Source organism: Muscardinus avellanarius, assembly GCF_963383645.1.
Source record: "Muscardinus avellanarius genome assembly, chromosome: 15".
Classification (NCBI taxonomy): domain Eukaryota; kingdom Metazoa; phylum Chordata; class Mammalia; order Rodentia; family Gliridae; genus Muscardinus; species Muscardinus avellanarius.
In genome coordinates, this window is record NC_137801.1 from 22494815 (window position 1) to 22522166 (window position 27352).

General features: G+C 42.8%; 1 protein-coding gene across 1 annotated transcript in view; it reads left to right on the forward strand.

Annotated features, from left to right (window-relative positions):
* Positions 1-27352, forward strand: part of BABAM2 (BRISC and BRCA1 A complex member 2) — a gene marked incomplete at both ends in the record, with an annotated part of 453631 nt that overhangs the window by 360543 nt on the left and 65736 nt on the right. The window contains 3 exons of the mRNA XM_080711179.1: positions 8353-8452; positions 11720-11790; positions 15559-15641. Of these exons, the coding sequence (XP_080567305.1) occupies positions 8353-8452; positions 11720-11790; positions 15559-15641 (254 nt within the window). The remainder of the gene's footprint in view (positions 1-8352; positions 8453-11719; positions 11791-15558; positions 15642-27352) is intronic.

Below are 27352 nucleotides of genomic sequence, written 5' to 3' on the forward strand. Positions count from 1 at the left end.
AGTTTCTTTTCCTAGAATGAAAAAGGCCCTGCTCACTTCAGTTCAGGTACCTAAGTATGTTTAACAAGTGTTCCTGGAAACAGCTTCAAGGGCTTGGTCAGCCCAGTCCAGGCATCTCCTCAAACACCCCAGCCATGTGTGGAGCCAGATGTTATATCTGCGTGTTAGGAGTTAGAAGTCCCAACTGATAACTCAGGACCTGAGAGTGAACAGATTTTTTTTTAAGCTTGATTTTTCTCTTTCTTGCAGGTCATTGTGAAGAATAGAGGATATCATGTAGGAAAAGCCCATGGTGCAGGGCCTCATCCATAGTTAGTGCTGAGTAAATAGAGTTCTTGTTCCTTGTCTGTTCTGTGGGGAACTCATTTACCAAAACCAATCACCTTGACTGCCTTGTTGCTGTTACTGCATGTGGAACACAGAGGCATTCTACCTCTGAGTTATACCCCCAGCCCTATTTTATTTTTTATTTGGAAATAATCTTGTTAAGCTGCTAAGGCCGGCCTCGAATCTGTGATCCTTCTTTCTCAGCCTCCAGAGTACTGGGATCATAGGCATGTGCCACCACCACACCCAGACTCTTCCTGCCTTTTAAATCATTTTGTCTCTACTGTCCCAAAGCAGAAACCAGATCATCATAACCATCCATAGAGTATGCCTTCATATTTTAAAATTGCTCTTTGTAATAACTTCATAGCCATCTACGTAATTTAGCTTAGCGATTTCAACTTCTTTAGACTCTGCTCCGAAGAGGAACATTTCTGAGTGTTTAATCATACTTGTCGTTGCCTCAGAACATTTCCATTTTTACATGCCCCTCTGAAAATGGGAAACAAGAAATGGAGCACAGTACTCTGACAGAGCCCTTACTTAGGCTGCAAAGTACGTGCAGTGGAAAGACTGGAGCGGCCCCAAAGCGCAGTGGCCAGGCCTGCACCGCTGCTTCCGGGAGCCGCCGCTGCAAGGAGACTCCACACACCTTCTCCTACTTGTCTTCCCTCTCCATTCTCATCTCCTGCCTTTTATTTTCTCTCCCGTTGTACTCATTGAGATTTCCAGATTGAATTATACCTTGATTTTGTTTAACTGAAGAACTGAGAGACACTTGAGATGGCTCAAAGTTAAGTCTTTATAAAATGAGATGAGGGCCGACAACAGGTCTAGAAAATGCTGAAGTAGAAAAAAGTCCAGAGGAAGAGCAAAATCCAACAAGAGCCTCTCCTTAACTTATTGTTTACGTCCTTGTGGGTTTTCTGAATTCATAAGTGATTTTATTTATTTATTTATTTATTTATTTTGCGGGTCTGGGGATGGAACCCAGGGGCATTTTACCTCCGAGCTACACCCCCTGCCCTATTTTTTATTCTTTATTTTGAAACCGGGTCTCACTGAGTTGCAGAGGGCCTCGCTAAGTAGCTGAGGCTGTCCGCGAACCGCGATCCTCCGGTCTTAGTCTCCCGAATGCTGGGATTACAAGCGTGCGCCACCACGCCCGGCTCATAAGTGATTTTAACCCTGCCAGGTTAACTTGGTGTGAGATGTAATGTCTTAAGAAAAGAGGAGATGGCAAGGGGATGAATTGTATAGACCACTGTTGCACTAGGTAGGTAGGGCTTACACTTGTAAACGTTTCACACCATCATTTTATGAAAGAAATTCTAATGAAAAAGGACGCAGGCTTTGGAACCAGAAATACCTGAGTTCAAACCCATATCTGCTTAGTTATATGGGATAAGATACTGAGACTATAAGAACCTCAGTTTTTTTCATTTATAAATTGGGCTAATTAAGCTGGTGTGGTGGCAGATGCCTGTAATCCTAGTACTTGGGAGACAGAGAGGAGGATCACAAGTTTAAGGCCAGCCTCAGCAACTTAGCAAGACTCTTGATAACCTAGCAAGATTGTGTTCCAAAATAAAATATAAAAAGGTCTGGGAATATAGCTCAGAGGTAGAATGTTCCTAGATTCAACCCCTGGTACCAATAATAAATAAGTAAATAAATAAATAAGCTAACCAGACCTATTCCCCAGGGTCGTTGTGTAGTTTAGACATTATGAAATGCCCAGTGGGACACCTGGTTGAAGTGGATACTCAGTTAATAACAGGGATTGTTTTGATGTAAAGGTTTCCCTGGCAGGCTGCCAGGGAACATACCCTGATATCACAGAGTGCCTCGGGATTCTTGAGGTCTCTGGCATTCCTCTACCTTGAAGGGACTTATCATTGGTGTCGCCAGCACATATTCAGAATGGGAACCTTGAGTCCTTAAACAGAGCTAAGCACATGGTGGGTGTTTGTTGAGTTGGGCTGAAGGCGGCACCGCTTCCCTTAGTCTTGCCCTTAGCTTGGGGAAGAAGCAGCTTGGCTCTGTTTACCATCCTGGAAGTTCACCATTTCCATGCATTAACCTCCCACACTCCCCTGAATCATACTGTGGAGGAGGCAGCCAGGCCAGCTTCCTGTCCCTCAGAACCCAAGTCAAGGGCAAGAGCCAGGCACCATGTCTGACCCGAGTGTCCCTGAAAGTAACTTGTGTTGACCCTTGGACCTGGAGCACTCCAGCAAGAGGCCTCGAGAATATTTCTCCTGTAGTACTTGGTGCCACTTAGATATTCATGTAACTCTCTTCGTTACTCTAACCCTTTCAGTGCTTTAAAAGATGTCTTTTTGAGAGTAGCCTCATCCCTCACTGTACTGATGAGAAAGTCGAGTAGAACCAAAGAGATAAAACTTTCGGAAGCAAGGATGGCCACTGAGAACCCCTAGCCCTTCTGGTTTTTCCCCATATAAATTATGTTTTGCTGGGTGGGTGTGGTGGTACACACCTGTAATCCCAGTACTTGGGAGGCTGAGACAAGAGGATCACAGGCGTGTGGCTGGCCTCAGCAAGTGGTAAGGCCTTTGCAACTTAATGATATCCTGTTTCAAAATAAAAATAATAAAATAGGGCAAGGGGTATAGCTCAGAGGTAGAATGCCACTGGGTTCAATCTCCAGTACACCACCACGGGGAAAGAGAAGTTGTGTTTTGTTCATTTTAGTTGGAGAGTTGCTGGTTCCTGATGGGTCAGAATCAGACCTTATCGTCCCAAGTCAAGCTACAGACAGGCTTACTCCCACATTTTTTCATTTCAAAATACTCAAAAAAGAATTCTTCCATCTGTCATGTTTGTGCCAAGGCAAGTCTTCAGTATGGGAGACTCTCTGAATGTTTTCAGACACAGTAAGCTTCACAGAGGGCTTCTATTAGCTTCATCTGCATGAAAAAGAATATAAATACCTTCAACAGAAACAGCTCTTACATATATCTTTTAGTGCCATTGAGATAGATTCCAAAGTGCTTTTCTGGTTACCTTTTGGTCTGATTAATTAACTTCACTGGTGAAAAAGCTCTTCAGACTCTGACCATATCCTTATCCTTATTGATATCCACAGATTTAGTTTCAGATCTAAGAATTATCGACACGTCCCATGTTTCAATTTAGTCCAAGAAGAAATAGAAGGTACTTTCTCATCAAAACAGGCCTTTCTCCTCCCAAATTCAGCCTGAGACCCTGCGCCCCCTTTTCTGCCTCTCCTCCCTGCCCCGCTCTAGAGATCAGAAGCAGCAGAACCAAGTGGTCCCTTTCATCTCCCCTCACCCCTGCCCCAGCCCAGCCAGCGGGCGGGGGTGGGGGGGTGAGTCAGGCCCGCCTGCATGCCAGCTAAATTCCTCGGAATATCTGAGCAGCAAGCCCTGGAATCTCTGCATAGGGTGAATTTTCTGTTGTATATGCTCAGAAAAAAAAAAAAAAATGGTTCATCAATATTAACCAACTAGAGATCACACAGCCTTACCTCTACTTCCCACCCACTAATCATAGAATAGGTCTTTCCTTTCATGGTACTTGACTTTGTTTATACAGCGTGATCAGGGCAGCATTGAGACTACAGCAAGCCTGTTAAATATTTACCCATGAGGCGGATATTTATACATGAATCAGCAGCATATATCAGCGTGTGACATTGGATGTTAAGGTTTCATACACTCGCAGGCTAAGAAACTGTTAAAGGGTGAAATAAGCATCCTTTTAAAAATAAACTCCGCTTAAACTGGCTTTTACAGTACCTGAAGTGCTTCACGCCTCGGGGCTTGCCCTGCGCAGCCAGCCAAGGCACTCAGAAGGAGTGGTACCAAGTGCTAGGCTCCTCACATCCGAGACTGAGTGACTCGCTGTTAAGGGATAAGGGAAGGGGCGATACTGAGATAAAAAAAATGACTGAAATGGGCATTCTACCTCAGCCTGGCTGGTGCCTGGAGGATCGCAAAGGGCTGGATGTACACCAGTGGTCCAGGTGCCTTTAGGGCCCTTTCTCCTCAACTGCATCTAACCTATAGACTGGGAGCCAGACCCACTTGCTTCCAACCATGTGGCCTTTGGTGATTAAAACCCCCTCCTGGGGCCTGGGATGTAACTCAGTTGTAGAGCACGGGCCAAGCATGCACGCGGCCCTGGGTTGCACTCATGGGGAGAAGGAACGATCCTCTCAGGGCGGCAACAGCGGGGACTCGGGGCAAGCAGGCAGACCTGTGTGTCCCATCTTGGTTTGACCACTGACTAGTTGTGTGAAACTGAAGCAAATTTCTCTGTTCTTGATTTCTGACCAAATTAGATAATGCGATAAAGCAGCTAGCATCGGGTATTAGTTCTTAATAATCACAGAAGAGGGCCACAAAAACGGACCTGGCAGCCAAATAGCAGGGCTTTGGGATCTTTGCACCTGTGTACCTTCTCCATCATAGGGCATTTTTGTTTCACAGCTTTTTTTTTTTTTTTTTTTTTTTTTTTTGGTGGTACTGGGTGTGGAACCCAGAGGCTTTCTACCTCCTGGCTATACTCCCAGTCCTATTTTCTATTTTACTTGGAAACAGGGTCTCACTAAGTTGTTGAGAGCCTCACTAAGTAGCTGAGGCTGGCTTCGAACCTGTGTGATCCTCCTGTCTCGGCCTCCCAAGCGTGGGGATTACAAGCATGTGCCACCACACCCAGCTTACAGCTGTATTTTAGAATGACACAATTTAGGCGGAGAAAGGTGGGAGGCTGATTTTCAGGTTCAGAGATTATTTTCCTTCCTTGTATGCAATTTGATGAATGTTTAAAGACCTACCCTATAATATACAAGTCAAAGCCCATCACAGTGAATTCCAGGGAGCTGTCCAATTTATTTATTATTATTTTATTGTTTTATTTTGGGGGTTTATAATGCCAAGGATTGTTTCTCCATGAGCAGCCTGGGCTTACCATTGTCTATATTATACAGATATTTAACCAGTACCGACTGGATATAAATAATAATTTTTTTTCTCCTCTTTCCTCTTGATCAGTTTCCCATCCTAAGGAAATCCTTAGAAGCTTCTAAGCCGGGCGTGGTGACACACGCTTGTAATCCCAGCATTCGGGAGGCTGAGACCTGGAGGATCGAGGTTCGAAGACAGCCTCAGCTACTTAGTGAGGCCCTCTGCAACTCAGTGAGACCCGGTTTCAAAATAAAGAATCAAAAAGAGGGCAGGGGGTATAGCTCAGAGGTCGAATGCCCCTGGGTTCCATCCCCAGACCCGCAAAAAAAAAAAAAAAAAAGCAGCAGCTTCCAGAGAGATGTGGGGCCTTCTGTGCCCTCCATAAAGACAGAGGAGCAGGCAAAAAGCCTGCGTCCGGTTCACAGGAAGTCATGGGAATTTTCCTGCCCTTCTTCAGAGTTTAGGTTAAATCTGATCCAATTTCTGCTCTAAGAAGAGTGAAGGGAAACGGTGGCCTCGCCGGTCCTGTGAAAGGGAGAGTGCAGATGACGCAGTGACGTCACGCTGACGGGCCTGGCGCTGTCTCTCAAGGTTGTCAGTGATCAGAGGAGCTGTGCTTTTAGTTGCCAGCTGAGAGAAGCCACTGTGCAGCGTCTCCACTCTGTATCGACTCCCTCACGGCCCAAGGGCCACTTGCTTGTTTGGATTTTCCATTTCCATAAAAAAAAAACCTCCATATTTACCAGAAAAATTAATTTCACAAGTCCGGTCAATACAGGATGATGGGTTTAGAATCCTTTATTAATCGTGTGTATTTAAAACCTGTGTGTCACAAACCCAAGGCTGAGTCAGCCTGCCCCAACCTCCCGAGGAATGGTTTTTTTGTTTTGTTTTGATGTTGTGGTTCTGGAGATGGAACCAGGGACACTGTGCCTCCAGGCTACATCCCCAGCCCTATTTTTTAGTCTTTTTAGTTTTTGAAACAGGGTTTCACTGAGCTGCAAAGGGCCTCACTAAGTAGCTGAGGCTGTCTGCAAACTACAATCCTCCGGTCTCCACCTCCTGAATGCTGGGATTACAAGCATGTGCCACCATGCCTGACTGGTTTTCTAAACAGTTATTGTGACAACTTTGTAACTATGGAGACTTGGATAATGAACAATCTCAGGATTAAGAGATATTAGTGTATGCTTTCTTTTTAACATCCCACCATATTGCAGGAACATCTAAAGGGACTTACAGAAATATGTATTAAAAGAAAAACAAAACAAGAAAAATAAGAAAAATCGCCGGGCGTGGTGGTACATGCTTGTAATCCCACTACTTGGGAGGCTGAGACAGGAGGATCTGGGTTCAAAGCCAGCCTCAGCTACTTAGTGAGGCCCTTTGCAACTCAGTGAGACCCTGTTTCAAAATAAAGAATAAAAAATAGGGCTGGGGGTGTAGCTCAGAGGTAGAATGCCTCTGGGTTCTATCCCTAGTACCACAAAAAAATAAAATAAATAAGAAGGAGGAGAAGAAGAAATTAGAGAAAATGAAAGGTTAAGGGTGATAAGTAAAATGCATGCTTTAAATTCTGAACAATTTCTTTTAATAATTACATGCTGGTTAATTTAAATGGGAAAGGTTTTATATCTATAGAAATTTTCTGAATCAATAATTAGTATTTGGATCAATGATTATTAACTATATCTTCCTCTTTTGGGAGGATCTGGGGATTAGTAAATCTGGGGACATTGTGCCTCTAAGCTACACCTCCTTTTTCTTATTTATTTATTTATTTAGTTAGTTAGTTATTTTGAGGCACTAGGGATGGAACCCAGGGGGTATTCTACCTCCAAGCAACACCCCTAGCCCTATTTTTATTATTTATTTTGAAACAGGGTTTCACTGAGTTGCAAAGGGCTTCACTAAGTAGCTGAGGCTGTCCTGGAACCATGATCCTCCTGTCTTAGCCTCCCAAATACTGGAATTACAAGCATGTGCCACCATGCCTGGCTCTTATTTTTGTTTTTGAAACAGGGTCTCCTTAGGTGATGAGTCTCACTACTTGCTGAGGCTGTCCTTGAACCTGTGATCCTCCAGTCTCAGCCTCCCTAGCATGGGGATTACAGCATATACCGCCATGCCCGGCTGATTATACCTTCTTCATGTTTAGATTATATGTTCTTTTTCTATGCCTTTTAGAAAACAAGATAAAAGACCTGATAAGCTATAGAACTAGTCTTTTCAGTATACTATTACAATGTTATATCAATTCACTTTAGTTTAATAGTAGAGGTATTCAGTGATTAACGTATCTTTGCCCAGCACTAAGTCGGGTATAATGAAGACTATATAAGCGTCTGTCTGTCTGTCTGTCTGTCTGTCTGTGTCTGTGTGTATGTGTGTGGTGCTGGGACCTTCTACCTGTGAGCTACACTCCCAGACCTATTTTATATTTTATTTGGAAACACGGTCTCACTAGGTTACCGAGAGCCTCACTAAGTAGCTGGGGCTGGTTCTGAACCTGCACAGTCCTCTCGTGTCAGCTTCCCAGGTACTGGGATTACAAGTGTGTGCCACCATGCCCGACTCTATAAGTGTGCTCTAAACAGTTAATTGTGACAACTTCATAAATATGGAGACTTGGATAACAATCTCAGGATTAAGAGATATTAGAGTGTGTTTTCTTTTTAACATCCCACCATATTGCAGGGACTCTAAAGGGACTTACAGAAATATGTATTAAAAGAAAAATAAAATAAGAAAAATAGCCGGGTATGCTTTAATACATGCAATGCTTTAATGTTAGTAAGCCAGTTTACCATTGTCAATAAAAACCTGCTGCCGTGTACTTCTGGGTGTTAAGATTCTTAGCTGTTTTTGATGATGTATAGCATGACTATGCTAATGCAACAAATGGATTAAAATGTAGAAATCTAACCATACAGGGAAGCCCACTTCCCTCCCTTGTCAACCCCAGGCAACCAGCAGCCAGTCTTTGGTTAGCGGAGCCAGGGCTGTCTGGGGCATCGCTTCCTGAGTCACCTGAGCCCTAAGAGAAGTGCTCATTGTCCTCTTGTCCTTTCAGTGCTCTTGGAGGCTCTTCAGCTCTGCACATCCCAGCTTTTCCAGGAGGAGGATGTCTCATTGATTATGTCCCTCAAGTATGCCACCTGCTCACCAACAAGGTAAAAAGCAAGTCCCCCAAGCCCCCTCTGGTGCCCCACGGACCCGGCACCCAGCGCAGGGTCACCGCCGTCCGCCTCGGACCACCTCCTGGTTTCCTCTCCCACCTCGCACCTGCCTTTCCTCCTTGAATTACAATCCATCTGGTGCTCACCCTGCTCTTGGCCCTCCTTCTTCCTCATTTGATGATTCTGACCTCCTATTCCAGTTTTTATCATTTAACTTTATATCTAGAGATTGAACGAACCACCACTTCCTTGAATTTCTTTTATTTTCTATGATTTTGCTACATCTTCTAGCTTCTTATGATATAAAACTTTTGAACCCTATTTTTTTTTTTCAGTTATCAGGTACATTCATGCATCTGTGTGTTTGCCAAGTCAGGGAAAGTCCTTCATTACTTTCCTCATTTTTTTCTGCTTTTTGATATCTTACCTTTCTGTGTGTGTGTGTGTGTGTGTGTGTGTGTGTGTGTGTGTTTTGTGTGTGTGTGAGCACGCATGCACATTCACTCATTACTAGGGATTATACCTAGGGGCACTCTATCTCTGAGATATTTTTATTTTATTTTATTTATTTATTTTCATTTTGAAACACGGGCTCACTAAGTTGCAGAGGGCTTCGCTAAGTACACCTTACCTTGTTATAGTTAGCCCTTGATTCTTCCTGTTGTCTCTGGCAGCAGTTCTCTAGGGTCTTCTCCTAGGGGCAAAAATTCCAGGTCAACTGGTTTTCTAGCCAGCCATGTCAGATTATCTAAGCTTTCTCTTTAAGTACATTAATGAGCCGTTACTTTGCCAAGTAGTTGAGTTTACTGTAGTGGGATTTTTCAGGTAGCTCCAAGAAGTGTAGGATCCTATGGTTGTGAATGCCCTATCAGTATACTAGCAGAAAACTAGAGATGTCAGCGCAAAGGCAGCCCAGACTCTCTGTCCCCTCCCATGTAGACTGTGACTCAGTTTGTTTAATTGCCAAAGTGCTATTTTCTTTGCTCCTATTGACTGGTTCACATTGGCTTGAAAAATAGATCTTTCTTCATCTCTCTCATTCAAAAGATAGCTCATCTTTCTATAGATAATATGTTAAAAGAATAATATTTTAAAGGGTTCCACATTATTTTTAAAATGTCAGAGAAACTAAAATCTGGCAATCCTACAGTCTTAGGGCCAAGCCCAGATTCCAGGGCACTTAGCTCTCATGAAGTGGTGGCTTCTCATGAGACCAAATTCCCCCAGCCACTGCCCGTCTACCAGAATGGTCGGAGGACAGAATTCTTATTTACATTCCGGGGCTTTGCACTGCCTTCAAATCTGTGTCCCAGAATTGCAGAGAAAAATGCAAATTGGGTCTTCCAGAACTGAGAAGAAAAGGCTTTTTTTAAAGTTCTCCAATTGAGATTAATTTCTAGTCATACATTTTCCTCAAAATATTTATAATATCATTTCCCCAGAAATATAAGAATCAGTCAGTTTTTCTTATCTAGTTCCCTTTCATTAATTTTACTTGTCTTTTGAAAATGGTGTTCTTCTGTTGCTCCAAACGAGGACAGTACGGGCTGCTTTTAGGAACAATCCCTTCAAATGAATTTCCATAATTACATTGGAATCTATCTTTATAGCCAGTTTTGTTGTGGGTTTCTGTTAAAATGGTTTTCTGTTTTTAAAACCAAGTACACAGAACTGTTTTCATCCCCTTTTTAAACAAAGCCACTTAAGCAAACTTATCATCTGTTTTTCTTTTCTGAAAATAACATTTCTGATCCTGCATTAAGCCTGCAAAGTAAGCACTGTTTTTTAAATGGACATAAACCCCCTGTTGTATAAATAGAATTGTTTTACTTTTAAAGGGTGCTACGTGGCTATCGGTACCAATTGTGTCAAGGTTATTTCAAGTACTTTATCTTGAGCTTTCATTAGCCATGAAAATGCAGTGTGGCTGCAGCCAGTATAAACAATTTTGGGAGTCTCTTTCCCACTGTTTCTTTCAACCATTATGAAGACATTACAAGGAACATGTTTTCATGTTAGAAGGTGGTGCGTAAATGACTTTCAGATGCTTAAAGAGTTCATTTTTAACAGAAACTGTCATTTGATGATTACAAGGAAATATAAAAAGAAAAAATAATATCTCCTATTGTGATTCTTCTTATTCTGAGAACTTATTACCATTTAAAATCGGAAGGATTTTTAAAAGAAAGAATTAAGCATTATCTTCCCTTTCAATAGGAGTTCAAGATAACAACAACAAAAAAATAAAAACCCAGTTGGTAAGAGAAAGATCTTCTTTGTAGAGAACGTCAGTTGATAAATGCAGAAGGAATGATAGAATTTTTTAAATCACCATTTTTCAGCCCCTGAGGAAATAATTGATTCATACAAAAATCTCCCAACAGATGTTAAAACCATTAGGTGAATGGTTAATGGGAACTAGGCCTTCACTCACAGATCTCTCACTGCGGGGTGTGTGTGCAGTGTCTTAAGGTGTCCACTCGCCACGGCAAAGGAACATCGCTTTCCAAGGGAGAGGTCTGGCTGTCGTGACCTTAACCAGATGATCAGCAGCTGCCCACTGTTACCTATAAATTTTTCTTGCCAGAAATGTTTAGCCTGAGTCTAATTATACCTTTAGCTCTAACTTACAGGAAATACAGAAGATAAAGGAAAGAAAGGAAGCAATCAGAGAATTAAAATATTCTCCTAATAGTAGACAACTAATCCAATCTCTTTGAAAAGTCAGTGTCATTTTATGTGTGCACAGATACATGTGTACGTACACTCAGGGAGGTGCTATTATTCGAGATTAAAAAACTTAAAGGACATTAAAACCAAATCAAATGCCTGATCCTTGGTCGCATGCTACATTTTGGAAGTGTTTTGGGGATAAGTTGGGAAGTTTTGAAGATGCACAAGGTACTAGGTGATATCAGAAAGTGATTGCCAAATGTGTTGGGTATAATGGCATTGGGACTATGTAGGAGAATGTCTTATTGTTATGGAATTGCCTGCTAAAGTATTTAGGAGAGAACTGTCATGATGTCTCTAATTTCCTTTGAAATGTTTCAACAAGATTGATTGATAGGTTGATAGAGAGGTAGATAGATCACTGGATGAAGCAACTAGACAAAACATTCATAATCGTTGAATCTAGGTGATGGGAATTTGGGTGTTCATGTCCCTACTCTTTCCACATCTCTGAATCTTTGGTGTTTTTATAATAAAGTACTAAAAATCTCTTCTGCGCTAACTCTGAGCTTTGGGTTCCTATTCTAGGTGCAATATGTGATTCAAGGATATCACAAAAGAAGAGAGTACATCGCTGCTTTCCTCAGTCACTTTGGCACGTAAGTTCTGCTCTGTTTAAGCCATGTACCAGTGATGCCCCCACTTGCTGATGACCTTAATATGGGAACTTGATTAAGAAACTAGCAATAAGCTGGGTATGGTGACGCACACCTGTAATCCCAGTACTTGTGAAGCTGACACCGGAGGATAACGGATCTGAGGCCAGCCTCAGAAACTTAGCAAAACCCTGATCCCAAATTTAAATTAAAATAGGCCCTAGGTTTAACTCAGAAGTAGACCACCCCCAGAATCATTTCCTCATAGTGTCACGCATGCACAAAAGAAACGCAAAGGAAAGAAGAAGAAAGAAAGAGAGGCAGGCAGGCAAGTAGGAAGGCAAGCACTTAATTCTTTCAATGGTACTGGAGAATCAACCCAGGGACGATCTACCTCCAAGCTACACCCCCAGCCCTTTTTATTTTTATTTTTTTTTTGAAAGCCAGAGGTTCTACTTGGTTGCTGACAGTCGTGCTAAGTTGCTGAGGCTGGCCTCAAACCTGCAATCCTGTCTCACCCTCCCAAGAACTGGAATTACAGGCATGTGCTAGCTTGCCGAGCTTTCCATTTTCTTTTCTTTTTTTTTTTTTTTGGTATGTTGTTTTGCACTAAAGCTTTCAGGATGACAGATTCTAGCAAATAGTAGAATCAGCTCTCCTCTCCTGCAGCAGTAATGGTAGTGATACCTGCTTTTCTGGAGCCCTTTCACAGCACCCCTCCATCTTCCCACAGTAGTCATGCGGTGAGCCAGGCAGGCATTTAGACATATTTTATTTCAGACAGCTCTGAGACTGTGGGAAGCTCAGTTACCCAGTGGAAGTCACATACCTAGAAAAGGGTGGGCCGGGGCAGGACCCAGTAGGGCAGCACTGCCAATAGTGCGCTCCATACCTGGGCAGAAAGTCCAACACCACATGCAGAAGTGGTGGTGTCTCACTGGAGGTGAGGGGTTGGAAGAAGGTGCCTTGAGGGAGCAGGGCAGTGTGTGGCTGTGGGGACGAAGGTAGCTGCTGTCCTCTGCTTGATGGCTCTGCTTCCTTTCATGCCATCAGGGGCCTCCTCAAGCCTGTGCTGGAGCTTGGCTCCTGGGAGAGGTACACAGCACCCTCCAGTCCTAAAAGGCAGAGCAATCTGCCCATGGGTGGAACAAAACACTCAGGCTTTAGTGGTCTCATCATAGGCCACCTTATTCCAGAGAAATGTGGTAAATAATATAAACATATATACAGTAACACAAAGCTTTAATTTTTAAATAGAGAAATAGAAGAAATTGGGAAATTGGAAATAGGAAAGAGAAAATGAAACCAAGATTAAGGCTGCCTTTGCCTGGGATATAATTTTCAAACTGTAGCAGAGTTATATAAGCAAAATTTCTGATTCCTCAAACAACATCAAGCAATTTCTCACTATCTATTATGGAGTTTTCATTACTCCAAAATAGAAATGTCAATATTCAAATAGTATGACTGTCACCATTAACAGTTAAGATGTTTTTCCAGCTTCATTTATGAGCATTTTGAGGAAGTGCCTTTGATACAGTATCTAATAAATGATACCATTGATACTCTAATTTTTGAATAAGTTTATCTTTAGTATATATAGCTGAAAATGGTAAACTTGGTGCTGTGGCACATGCCTGTAGTCCCAGTCCTTTGGAGGCTGAGACAGGAGGATTGCAGGCTCAAAGCCAGCCTCGGCAACTTAGCAAGGCTCTCAGCAATTTAGGAGACACTGTTTCAAAATATAAAAATAAAATAGAGCTTGAGGTATAACTCACAGGTAGAATGCCCTTGGGTTCAATCCCTAGTACCAAAGGGGGGAAAAAAAGCAAAAAGAAAGAAAGAAAAAGAAATGGTAGAAGCTAGCATAATAACCTCCAAAGTACGAGTACCCAGGATTTACATAGCTTGCTCCATTGAGTACAAGAAAAATAAGAAAATTGCCCGTATACTTGGTTTTCAATATCATTCTTTTTTAAATGTACATGTTTCTGAATATAACCATACAGTAATATAGTCATTCATATATATAATTACTTCTAAATTATAAATAAATTATAAATTAGTTCTACTGTATTATTGTACTATATACATAATATAAAATATCATTGTGCCTGGTTTTGCCTGCAAGGCACAAGACCTAAAAAGCATAGATACCAGTTTTATAATACTGAGTTAGTTATAAACTCATAGAGAGAAATAGAAATGAATAAACACAAATGTTGACGTAAGACAGATGACCTGGATGTAACACGAGCCGTCTCTGAGCACCTCGCGTAGCTCTCAAGCCCCTAGTTCCTTTGCCTTGCCAAAGGTGGGCCTGCCTTTCCCAGCACCCTGGACCCAGGTCGCCCATATCAGTGGTCTGAGAAGACATCTCTAAGGACCCTCCTTGTATGGATGAGAGAATATTGCTTTCCTCTGTGTGTGGTTAGCAGTGTCACCGAGGGTAACAGCATGCCCCAGGCACTCCACTCTTGAGGGTGGTAAGGGAGCCGGGCCCAGCAGAACAGTGGCAAGAGCTGGTCCCCCAAAACACGTCAGCATGCACCTGCGATCTGAGCGCTGCACCTATCCATCCAAGTTGGCCTCAGCCCAGTAGGGAGGACCGGTGGGGGAGGGGGAGCGAAAGGGTTCCACATACTTTGGAAGAAAGGTGATGTTGTGTGCAGTTTCCAGTGAGAGTGAGGCTTAAAGTACAGATAGCATGGTGACATTTGGTATTATAATATCATTACTTGCCAGGCGTGGTGGCGCACGCTTGTAATCCCCACGCTTGGAAGGCTGAGACAGGAGGATCACATGGGTTCGAAGCCAGCCTCAGCTGTTTAGTGAGGCTCTCAGCAACTTAGTGAGACCCTGTTTCCAAATAAAATATAAAAAAGGTTTGGGAGTATAGCCTGGAGGTAGAAAGCCTCTGGGTTCCACCCCCAGTACCATCAAAAAATAATAATAAAATAATAATAATATCATTACTGACCAGATTTCCTTTTTTTTTTTTTTTTTTTTTTGGTGGTACTGGGGTTCCTGGAAGCCCTTCTACCTCCGGGCTACACTCCCAGACCTATTTTTTACATTTTTATTTGGAAACAGGGTCTCCTAAGCCAGTGCATGTGGCTGGCTTTGAACCTGCGCGATCCTCCTGTCTCTGCCTCCCAAGCACGGGGATTACAAGCGTGCGCCACCACGCCCGGCCCGGATTTCCTTTTTGGGGGGAGGATACTGGAGATGGAACCCAGGAGCATTCTACCTTTAAGCTACACCTCCAGCCTATTTTTTTATTCTTTATTTTGAAACAGGTGTCACTAGGTTGCAGAGGGCCTCACTAGGTAGCTGAGGCTGGCTGCGAACCGCAATCCTAAATACTGGGATTACAAGCGTGCACCACTACGCCGGGCCAGATTTCTTAATTTGTCCTTTTACTCAAAAGCAATGTTTGCATCTTATGGTTTATCTTATTTGTTTTTATACAACCCTGGGATAAAGTTTGCAAATACTATTTTACTCCTTTTACAGAGGAGGAAATTGAGACTCCAAGGTTGAGTGATTTGCCCGAGGTCATAATAAGATAGTAAAGGGCAAAGCTGTGACTTGAGCCGAGCTTCCCTCATTCCAGACCCCGCCTGGCCTATGGTGGTGCTCACTCGCCTTAAATGCACAGGACGCTCAGTAGCCTGACCTCATGAATACGCGCCTTGCTTGCTTGCTTCTCTTTTATACCTTATTTTTATAAGGGTTTTTTGTTTGTGTGTGTATGTTTTTGTTACTCAGAGGTGTCGTGGAATATGACGCAGAAGGCTTTACAAAACTTACTCTGCTGCTGATGTGGAAAGATTTTTGTTTTCTTGTACACAGTGAGTATACTTTTGCTATCCCCCTTCAGCATACATTTAAGAATGTTCTGAATCGCACGTAATAATCAGTAACCTTCACTGTCCTGCTGTGGTTCCTTTTACTTTAACATGCACACGTATATTATGGGATCTTAAAGAGAAGATATCTCTAGACCAGAGGTTCTCAACACTAGGGTGATCGTACCCTTGGAGCGGACATCTGGCAATATGTGGAGTCAGTTCTGTCACCACTAAGGGAGGGCTGTCCTCGCTGACATCTAGTGGGTAGAGATCAGAGATCAGCCAAGCACCCTACAACGCACGGGACAGACCCATACAGCAAAAAAGGATTGATTCCAAATTGATAATATTGCCAAACTGGAGAAACCCTACCCTAGAAAGCTTTCTGTTTCAAAATATCTTTTCAAAAGTGTCAGGTCTTGAAACTTTTAGTGTTACTCAAAATATACTTGCTTTGATTATTTGATTCTTATTCTTATTAAGTGAAAAGTCCTATAACTTTGATAATATATCACACATAACTTAAAGGCAGGGCAGAGTTTTGGTGTGTGTGTGTGTGTGTGTGTGTGTGTGTGTGTGTGTGTATGGTACTGGGGATGGAACCCAGGGGCATTCTACCTCTGAGCTGTACCCCCAGCCCTATTTTTTTATTCTTTATCTTGAAACAGGGTCTCACTAAGTTGTAGAGTACCTCACTAAGTAGCTGAGGCTGGCCGTGAACTGTGATCTTCCTGTCTCAGCCTCCCAAATGCTAGGGAACAGCTATCTTTTGATAGACAATTTAGTCTCCTTTGCTCATTCCTAGCTATATAAGATCCAGTGACCTATGGTATCAGGTGCAAGTTGCAAGTCAACCAACACCTTCATTCTTTAGTAATGAGGTATGCAAAATACCCAGTCTTCAAGTCAAAGTCCAAGGAGTTCCAGCCTTCCCAGCTCCAGGGAGCACAAAGCAGTGGGCTTGAGCTGGCTTCACTCAGTAAGTAGAACTCTCTGTCCTCAGCACACTACCAGGAAGGAACTCTGGGCCCCTATAGCCAAGGCACCAGACAGCGTAAAGATTCTGACTGGAAAAGCCAGACATGGTGGCTCATGCTTGTAATCCCTGTGTGTGGGAGACTGAGACCGGAGGATCGCAGGTTCAAAGCCAACCTCTGCAACTTGTGAAGCCCTCCACAACTTAGTGAGACCCTGTTTCAAAATAAAGGATAAAATAGGGCTGAGGATGTAGCTCAGAGGTAGAATGACCCTGGGTTCAATCCCCAGTACCACACACAAAAAAATACTGACTGGGAGACTTTCTTCCCCAGCCGACTTACCTTCCTGCTTGTGATTTATTTAGGTAGATTCCTTCTTTTTTTTTTTAACCTGCTTTCACACCAACAAATAGTAGGGGAGAAACCCCCAAATGCCCAGTAGTGTCAGAGGGAAGAAAGCCTGCAGGCAAAGCCCTGTGCTGGCATGCTGTGCACAGGCGCCTGAGAGCCAGCCATCCTTGGGGGGAGCGGGCCTGTTCTGTCAGTGTTGCCCGGAGATCACCCTGTGTCATGCAGGGCTTCGTGTTGAGATCCTATTTGTAGCTCCTCAAACACTGGGGCCATCTTCTCTCATGCATCTGAAAAATGCAAGCATATCACTGTGCATTCATTATGTACATACTAAAGAGTTGGAGGAAAGAAGACTTTCACTCGGGGACACCTCTGACTACACCTCGTCCAAATCACTGGGACAAGCCTCCCTCCGCTGGGGTTTCCTCCTCTGTACATGGGGACCTGGCTGCCAGGTGTCAGGGAAGGATCAGCATATGGAGGGTGAGCTACAGTCGGGTCCAGGTGGAGGGGAAGCCTCACGCTTGTGTCCTCCAGCCAGTCCTCAGCTCGCTGGCTTCTCCGGCCCTGCTGACCCGAGCAGAGCAGACGCAGCACTTTGGTTTGTGTTCTGAATCTTAGTTCCTTTGTGTTCCTATTTACCATGTGCACTTCACCTCCCCACCCCAGCGATTCTAAGATAACCCAACCCCGGACCCTGACTGCATCCTTGACTCATCTCTAGTGGCTTGGGACAGTTGCCTCAGCCCAGCTCAGCTAGGGAAACCTGTACCTGCCTCAAGTGGTAGTGGAGATGGCAGTTGCCTCCAGAGTGGCTGTGGACAACCACATCACCCTGGATGATTGCACCAGGTAACTAAGATGGATGCCTCATCCAGTTTCTTCACCCCAGAGTGGCGTGACGTGGCATCTCAGGTCTTTCTCCTGAAACTTTAATTTTGTCTCCTAGCCATGGTTCCACTTTTGTTTGCTGTCAGATCATATCAGATATAAAGGGGAAACATTTTTGGCATTGTTCATTTCTAACCTGTGTTTCTAACATGCAACTCAGAAAGGACTCTTCTGCTGGTAGCATACTAGTATATTAGTCAGTTTGCTGTTGCTGTAACTAAATGTCCAAAGCTGGGTACTTTATAAGTAAGAGAGGTTTATTTAGCTCACAGTTTTGGAAGCTGAAAGTTCAAGATCAGTTGGCCCTATCTGTTTGGATGACCTTGGCTGAGTCATAATATGGCAGAGAAATAGAAAGGGAACTGAGCATGTGCAGAAGGGTCCAAGTGCATTGGGTGGCCTTGATTTATAACAACCTACTCCCATGAGAACTACAGTAATCTCTTCCCAAGGCACTGCCCCCATGACCTAACCTTTCCCCAGGCCCCACCTCTGAATGGTTCTACAAGCTCTTAATACCACCATTTTGGGGTCAAGCTTCTAGCACATAAGGCCTTTAGAGGCTAGGGGAGCCACATCTAAGCCATAGAAGTTGCAAGAGGAAAATGTCATCAATTGCATTGATGTTCAGGAACAAAAGAACATTCGCCTCTCAGCTCCTGCTGGCTCTCTTGCTGCCAGTGGACTCAGCGTTTATAGTAGTTGTTTTTGCTTTTGGATTCTCTACAGGATATTGTCTCCATGATATTACTTATCCAGTATTTCTTACAACTCCTTCTCCACCTTGCTGTCTTAGCTCTTCCAAGTTAGTCAAAACTGAGCCCCAGTGTCATATTTTCAAATTACCTTCTTCAGAAACATAACCCCCTACACACACACACACACACACACACACACACACACACACACACTCATTAGACCGGCTACAGGCAACCCTGGGATTTAGTCTACTTTCGCAGTGTCTCCCCAGGCCGTCATCCTTTCCTCCCGGGCTGTATGCACCTTGTCCCCTATGCCACTGCTTACACTCGGCTCCTCTGGTGGAGATCTCATATGAATCAGGTGACGTCAGTGCTGTTTCCTGCCCCATCACAGCCTGTTCTTAAAGAGATTATTTCCACCCTTTTGCTTTTTTCCTATCTAAAATGTAGGACTTGCTACATCGGAGTGAAGCTCAGTTAGATAACGTGTTTTCCCCAGTCGTGCAGTTACGCATCTGACACTTACCTTCCTTTGGAAGCAGCTGCTTGCTTGGTTACGACGCCCAAGGGACCATTTGTTCCCTTTTTCCCTTCCATAAAGATGAGGAGGTGAATGTGGGGTGGCAGAGACTTGACAAAGAACAGTGCAGTGAATTATTCTGGGATCTCAAGATGCGAAAGAGGGGGACGGAAGTGCCTAGAGAGAAAGCCAGTGTGCTGTGGGTGGATCCACTACTTTGTGGAGGACGAAGACCTAGCAGGACATGAAACAGCATCTCACTCCCCACCCCCTTCTCCCAGGCCAGCAAGACACTGACAGAGGGCAGGTGGTGGTTGTGAGCTTTCTGGATGCTAGAGGGAAGAGGCACCCTTCACTGAAGCAGGCGTCTCTGACCTCAGACTGCTGGAGGGGGCGGCGGGGGGAGGAGCAAATCCCTTGGGAAAAGACACGGTACTCGTTCTGGGATCTCACAGGAGACACCATGATACCCGGGCATTCTGGTGGCTCCACAAGGGGGGTCTGTGGCCACCATCAGCACCATGGAACTTTCCTGTCCATTTATTTTTTTCCTTCTTTCCTTCATCCACTGTCATTGTTTCAAGATTAGAACTGCAGCAGCTTCAGAAACTTGCTCCCATCCATTAACTGTTTAAGGCAGTTTCCTGGCCATCTTCTGGGAAGTGATCCTAGCACTTGAGTAGGTAATTTCATATTTGCTGAATTCTTATTCCTACCTCTGGGGGTGGATATTCGAGCCAGCAGCCTCGCAGAGTGCTGGATGGCAAGAGAACCCCACAGCAAGGCGAAGTAACAGAGTAAGAGCAGCCACTGGGGACAGGCATGCTCCTTCCCACGGGCCTAGGCAGCTGCTTTCAGCAGAGATGGGGAGGCCACTGCTGCAGCACACAGCTGCTGCCTGGGAGGGCAGAGTGTGGAGCTCAGAGGCTTCCAAGGCTGCTGGAGAGGACCCGTGATCGTATCCAACAAAGCCGTCTCTTCCTGCCGCCTTCAAGTCCTGGGTCAGCCAGCTGGGGCTTCAGCAGAGTCTCCCTAGTAAACACCTATCAAACCACATCTGACCTTTTTTCTCTTCTCTTCCTCCACCCCCAGTCAGTGTAACTGAGTTCTCAGTTTAATGAGGACCTACTATATGCATAGCACTGTGCTAGGGATTAGGATATAGAAGTAAATAACTCAAGCCAGATCTTAGCATACCTACAATTGTATAGCTCAGGGATTGAAAAGCTATACTCTTGGGGCCACATTCCACCTCAGTATGTTTTTGTATGGCCCTGGGGCCAAAGCTAAGAATAGTGTCAAGTGTATGTGTGTATGGGGGAGGGTCTGCTGGGAATAGAACCCAGAGACATTCTATCTTCAACCTACACCCCCAGCCCTATTTTATTTTTTATTTGAAAACAGGGTCCCACTAAGTTGCTGAGGGCCTTGCTAAGTAGATGAGGCTGGCCTCAAACCTGTTGTCTTCCTGTCTCAGCCTCCCATGTACTGTGATTACAGGCATGGGCCCCTGACCCTATTAGTGTTAACATTTTTAAAGTATTCTTAGAAAACAAGACCAAAAAAAATCGATGTACAACATTGGATATGGCCTACAAAGCCTGAAACATTCAGGATTTGACCCTTTACAGAAAAAAAAATTTGTCTTGGTGATGAGGAAGAGATCAGCTATGGGTCAAGTGCATAGTATGTGTTTGTAAAAACAAATATTTTGTGGCTGACACAAAGTGATGAGGGGGGGGGGAGGAGAGAGAGAGAAAGAAAGATATTCACACATTACAGATGAAAAAGGACAGATTTGTCGATTTTAGATGAAGGTAAATAATGAGATGGGACAAGGGGAAGGCCGGGCTATACTAAGGGAGACTGCTGTTCGGCTGGGCGGGGGCTGGCTCCCCGCGGGAGGGGATGGTCACCTGAGACCTTCCTAGGCAGCATCCAACGAGGCTGCTAGCAGCTTTGCTAGAACTGCTGGGGCTCTGTAAGCACAAAAGAGTATTCTCTTAATGTATTTTTTTTCCTTTAGCTACCCTTTTTTTTTTTTAAGTTGTTTTCTTACTGTTTGCTCTAGAGATTACAATTTGCATCTTTAACACAGCCTACTTCAGGTTAGTAGTGACTTAATTTTGGTAACAACTTTGCTCCTTTTTCTCCCCCTTGTTTGTGGCTAATTAATTGTTGTTACACGTTATGTCAGTATATGGTACAGTGTAAAGACAACATTACAGGTATCTACTATTGATTGCTAGAAACAATCTTATATTTTGGAAAAAAAGAGAAAAAAAGTATTATTCTCTTTGCATTTTGTCTTGACCATTACTTCCAGCACACCTTCCGGGGTGTGCTCTGATACGCCATCTCATAGTTGTCCCAGAGTGGCTGCAAGGGAAGAGGCAGGTTCATTGGGTCTACTGATAAATGAGTTTCTCACCCTGATTTTGTTGTAGTTGTTTGTTTGTTGTGGTTTTTTGGGGGGGATACTGGGGATGGAACCCAGGGGCAACCTACCTTCAAGCTATATTCCCAGCCCTATTTTTTTAGATTTTATTTTTGAAACAGGGCCTCACGAAGTAGCTGAGGCTGACTGCAAACCTGTGATCCTCAGCCTCCCAAGTCTTGGGATTACAAGCGTGCGCCAGCACACTCAGCTCTCACCCCGGTTTTTAAAATATGTTTTAATGATTAATGTTCATGGAGACTTCTTTTTTTTTTTTTTTTTTTTGCGGGTCTGGGGATGGAACCCAGGGGCATTCGACCTCCGAGCTACACCCCCTGCCCTATTTTTTATTCTTTATTTTGAAACCGGGTCTCACTGAGTTGCAGAGGGCCTCACTAAATAGCTGAGGCTGTCCGCGAACCGCGATCCTCCAGGTCTCAGCCTCCCGAATGCTGGGATTACAAGCATGCGCCACCACGCCCGGCCTAAGACTTCTTATATTTTTCTGTTTCCCTTATCTATTTTTCTGTCTGTTCATTTGTTCACTTTAAGTTTATATTAAGTACAGAAACCATTATTTTGCTTTTTTCAGAAGACTCAATTTCTGGAAGGACTTTTTTTAGGCCAAAGGAAATTGACAGCTTCAGGCTAATTCTGCTAGTCATTTAAACAATTCGTTCCTTAATCAGGCCAATAAATTAGCTTTTGAATAAAACAGCTTTTGAAATTTTAAGTAAAAGCCAGAAGCTTCTATTTATTGCTACAAATGCCCCCTTTGAAGCTCCAGTTTTGTCAGGCTACGGGTTCCTAGCGTAACCCAGGAAATCCTCTGTGTTGATGTTGCACGCGTGCCTCACCGGCGAGAGGAAGCCATCAGGATCACCGCCACTAGAGTTCTGAGGGCACGGTGCAGACTTTCATCTTCCTGCCACAGAAACAATGTTATATTGTGGAACCTTTAGCAGACAACAAAAAAGATGGCTGCTAGATAATTTGGTAAAATCAAAACTGTGATGTTTCTCAAACCTTGCTTACTTTTGGGATACAGATCACGTTCTTATATAAATAAAGATATTTGAAGATCAAATAAAAATCAGTAAAGCGATTAAAATTAGAAACCACAATGGTAGCTACTAGGATTCACTTCAGACCAAATCTATAAAAAGGGCTGGGGATGTGGTTCACTGGCATGTGTAACTAAAATTTAAATTTAAATTAAAAAAAATATATATATATATATACATATATATATATGTATATATATATATTAGGATTAGCATGTTTACCTCATCTCAGAAATATAGAAATTTTTTTCATTAAATTTTATCTTCTCTAACAATAACTATTAAAACAATAAGAATTAAAACTGGTAATGAAGAAAAAGTAAAAGCAGTTCTCCATATTGTTCAAAATGATAAAGAATGGGGGAAAAGATAAAAGATATCCAAAATGCCTTTTTTTGCTCTAAGTATGAGAACTACTGGATGCTTTTGATATTTGAAACATTTTGGTTAATTTTTATTCTGAGACTCGCAAGGTGGATAGCCCTGCCGGGTCTTCATCTTCGAGCATACACACAAGCCACCCTCCGCCGCCGCTCGAGAGAGCTCAGGTCCTTGAGCAACCATCTGCACAGGTTTGGTTCAAACTGAAACTTAGGTTTCCTCTTCAGAGTTTACTTTTAAAAGGTCAGTTTTGTAAATTCTGACACTAGGTTGAGAATGTATTTCCTTAATCTTCATCGAGAACATTCTCTTTATTGTAATACCATGGATTTACATGACACCTTTGTAGAGATCTCAAAGGATTTCTTGTGAGGAAGGAGTCATAAATCAGATGCACAATCATGCCATGATTTTCCCTTCTGCGCCCTTCTATATATGCTGTATGATTCTTTTTTGCTGTAATTACTGGATTAAAGTAATTTCAAAAGTGAGTTTTTCTGATCAAGGAAAGGTCATGAAAACTTTCAGTGATTTTTTTACTTAAATATGTGTACAGCTGCTTTCAAACTGACAAATTATAACCAGAAAAGCCATCTCACTCAATGAAAGAAAGGAAGCTGTCTACAGAGAATAGCTATGACATTGATCTACCTTGGTGAAACCTTTTCATCTTTTCATATAATTAATTTCAAAGTCCTATTGACATTGATGAGGCCTGGGCATTATTTCAGTGCAGAACTGGTATTTTTGGTGTGTTCTGTTTTGCTTGTTGTTTTTTTGTTTGTTTGGTTTTTTGTTTGTTTGTTTGTTTGTTTGGGTACTGAGACTGGACCCAGGGACTCTACCACTGAGCTCTCTCCAGCCCTTTGTACTTTATTTTGAAGCCAGAGCCTCACTGCCCACGCTGGCCTTGGAATTTGCAATCCCCTTCTCTCAGAAGATGGCAGTAATAATAATTCAGTGTATAGTCTCAGATACTGTTCTCAGTACTTTATGTTGTTATTTAATCCTCCCAGCATTCTTCTGAGAGTAACTGCTGGTATTACCTCATGTTACAAAGACAAAACTGTAGCACAGCAAGATTGACAGCTAGGATTTAAATCCAGGAATTGCCGGGCGTGGTGGCGCACGCTTGTAATCCCAGCGCTTGGGAGGCTGAGACAGGAGGATCGCACAGGTTCGAAGCCAGCCTCAGCTACTGAGTGAGGCTCTCAGCAACTTAGTGAGACCCTGTTTCCAAATAAAATATAAAAGTAGATCTGGGAGTATAGCCTTGAGGTTGAAAGGCTTCCACTCCCAGTGGAAAGGTTCTACTCCCAGTACCACCAAAAAAAAAAAAAAAAAAAAAAAATTAAAAAATTAAAATAAATCCAGGAACTGACTTAGATCTTCTGTGAAACTGCATTATGATACTGTTTCAGATCACTGGTTGGCAGTATCCCCATCTGTGAGTGGTGACTTTCGAAATCCTTTAGAGCTCCTCTGAGACCCTGTAAGCCCCAAGAAGAGTTTAAAACAAAACAAAACTTTTCATTATAAAAATTTCAAACCAACACAAAATTTAAAAGAAAAAATAATGATCCTCCATGCGCCGGTCACTCATTGCAGTCTCACCTTCCTTGTTTCCTCCCTCCCTCCCTCCCTACTTTTTAATTGAAATGGACTAAATTTTTATTTTCTGGAAGTAAGTGCTATGTCATTGGAAGTGAATACCATATCATTTCAGTAGTAAATATTTTGATATGTGTCTCTAACCTGTAAGGATTTTTTTTAAAGATATGGTAAATCTCTAAGAACATTTTGACATCTAATTCTTTCCTATCGCCCAGTATGCAGTCTGCCTTTAAATCTTTCTGTTTGTCTCAAACACGTGTTTTCTTGTTGTTGTTGTTGTTTTCTTTTCCTTCCCCATAGTTCAGTTAAGGAAATATGATTAGTTAAGAAACTGTTGCCGGGCGTGGTGGTGCACACCTGTAATCCCAGCATTCGGTAGGCTGAAGACTGGAGGATCACGGTTCACGGACAGCCTCAGCCACTTAGCGAGGCCCTCCGCAACTTAGTGAGACCCTGTTTCAAAATTAAAAAAAAAAAAAAAATTGGGCAGGGGGTATAGTTCTGAGGTCAAATGCCGCTGGGTTCCATCACCATACCCACAAAAAAAAAAAAAAGAAGAAGAAACTCTTAAGAACATCACCTCATCTGTGGGCCTATAGAAATCAACATCTATTTATATATTACCTTACAATTCAAAGTGCTTATTAGTTATTTGGAATATTAGCCATCTAGTCCTTATGCCAGTTTTTAAAAAATTTTTATTGGTGCATTGTAGTCATACATCTTAATGGAGTACAAGATGGTGGAGGCATATGTGCACACATCACCCAATTAGTCCTTACCCAGTTCCCGCCCCATTCCCTCCCCTCCCCCTTCTCATGCTTGGCTTAGTGATTGACACTGTTATGTTTGTTAAAGTACATGCCAGTTTTTAATAGAATTCTTAGCACCTGAATAGATAATTAGAGGTCACCTAGCTCAGAAGTTTTTAATGTTGTTTTTGTGCAAAAGACTTTTTTTTTGGTAAATACTGTGGATTTTTCCTTCCTCTCTTTCCCCTTCCCTTTCTCATTCTTTTTGTCTTTGTCTTTCTTTGTAAACACAGGACCTTGTACAGGCTAGACAAGTATTCTACCACGGAACTACATCACTAGCCCTGGATGAATTTTGTGTGTGTGTGTGGTACTGGGGTTCCTGGAAGCCCTTCTACCTCCGGGCTACACTCCCAGACTTAACTTTATACTTTTTTTTATTTGGAAACAGGGTCTCTTAAGCCAGCGCTGGCTTCAAACCTGCGCAATCCTCCTGTCTCCATCTCCCAAGCGCGGGGATTACAAGCGTGTGCCACCACACCTGGCTGGATGAAAAATTTTTTAAACAGCATTTTACATCCATAGTACCTCAGGTTCAATCCCTAGCACCAAAATCAACATATAAACAAACAAACAAAAAATCCGCAGCATTATAAATGCATACAACAAAATATATTATACTACAAAGAAAACTAATTGTATTGAAATGCTGTTAGTAAATGTTTTAAAAGTTTGATGTAGATATAAGAACTTCCTTGTTACACAGTTTCATAAACATGGTATATGTTTCATTTTATTTTGATTATCTTAAATGTTACATAGCATTGTTTCATAGTTGTCAATATTTAGGTCTTGCACATCTTTTGCTAAATTAATTCCTAAGTAAATTTTCAAGCTATCTCCAATGGAGTTTTCTTACTTTTTCTTTTCTAACTGCTCATTGTTAATATGTAGAAATATAACTGATTTTTGTATATTGACCTTTAGTAGATTCCTTAGGATTTTTGTGTACATAATCATGTCATCTAAAAACAGTTTTATGTCTTTCTTTCCAATATGCCTGCTCCCTCCCTCCCTCCTTCCTTCCTTTCAGTGGGCTTCAAACCTGACCTGTGTGATAGTCTATTTGTATGTTGATTCATCCTTCATTTACGGGGTATTGACTACCTGCTCTGGTTCAGGTACTGTCAACACTCAGAATGAAAGATACCTACTCTGAAATGACTCACTGACTAGGGAAAAATGAAAACACACACACACACACACACACACACACACACACACACACACTATTTAAAGTGCAATGATAGCTATATACCAGGTATTATGGAGACACAGAGAAGGGACACCAAACTCAGAGGACCAAGAGCATCAAGGAGAGGGGCTGGCATCAACAAAGGATCTGAGGGGAGGAATGGTGGTGTATGTGAAGAGCGGTGTGGTTTAGAATGTCTCAGATGTCTAGCTGGTCCCAGGGAGTGGTAAGAGATTAAGATAAAGAGATAGTCAGAAGCCAGCACATAGACAGCATTGTACACCAGGTTGATAAATTTGACTTTCTCTTGACAATAGCATGGAGTTGTTAAAGAGCACTCGGTAGAGACGTAGAACACACACACACACACACACACACACACACACACACACACATATATTTTTTTGCGGTACCAGGGATAGAACCCAGGAGCATTCTACATCCGAGATACACCCCCTGCCCTATTTTTTAGTCCTTTTTAAGTTTGAAACAGGGTCTCACTGAGCTGCAGAGGGCCTAAGTAGCTGAGGCTGTCCACAAACTGTGATCCTCCTGTCTCTGCCTCCCGAATGCTGGGATTACAAGCATGCGCCACCATGCCTGGCTATATTTTCTTTTTAAAAATAGGTGGTTATTATTATGTAGAAGATGATTTGGCATGTGATCAAGAGACCTAAAAAAAAAAAAAATGGTCCACGCAAAAGATTCTATCTAACCCAAAGCAGTCATAATAGGGGTGGAAGGGAAGAAAAATGCTTCAAGAAATAC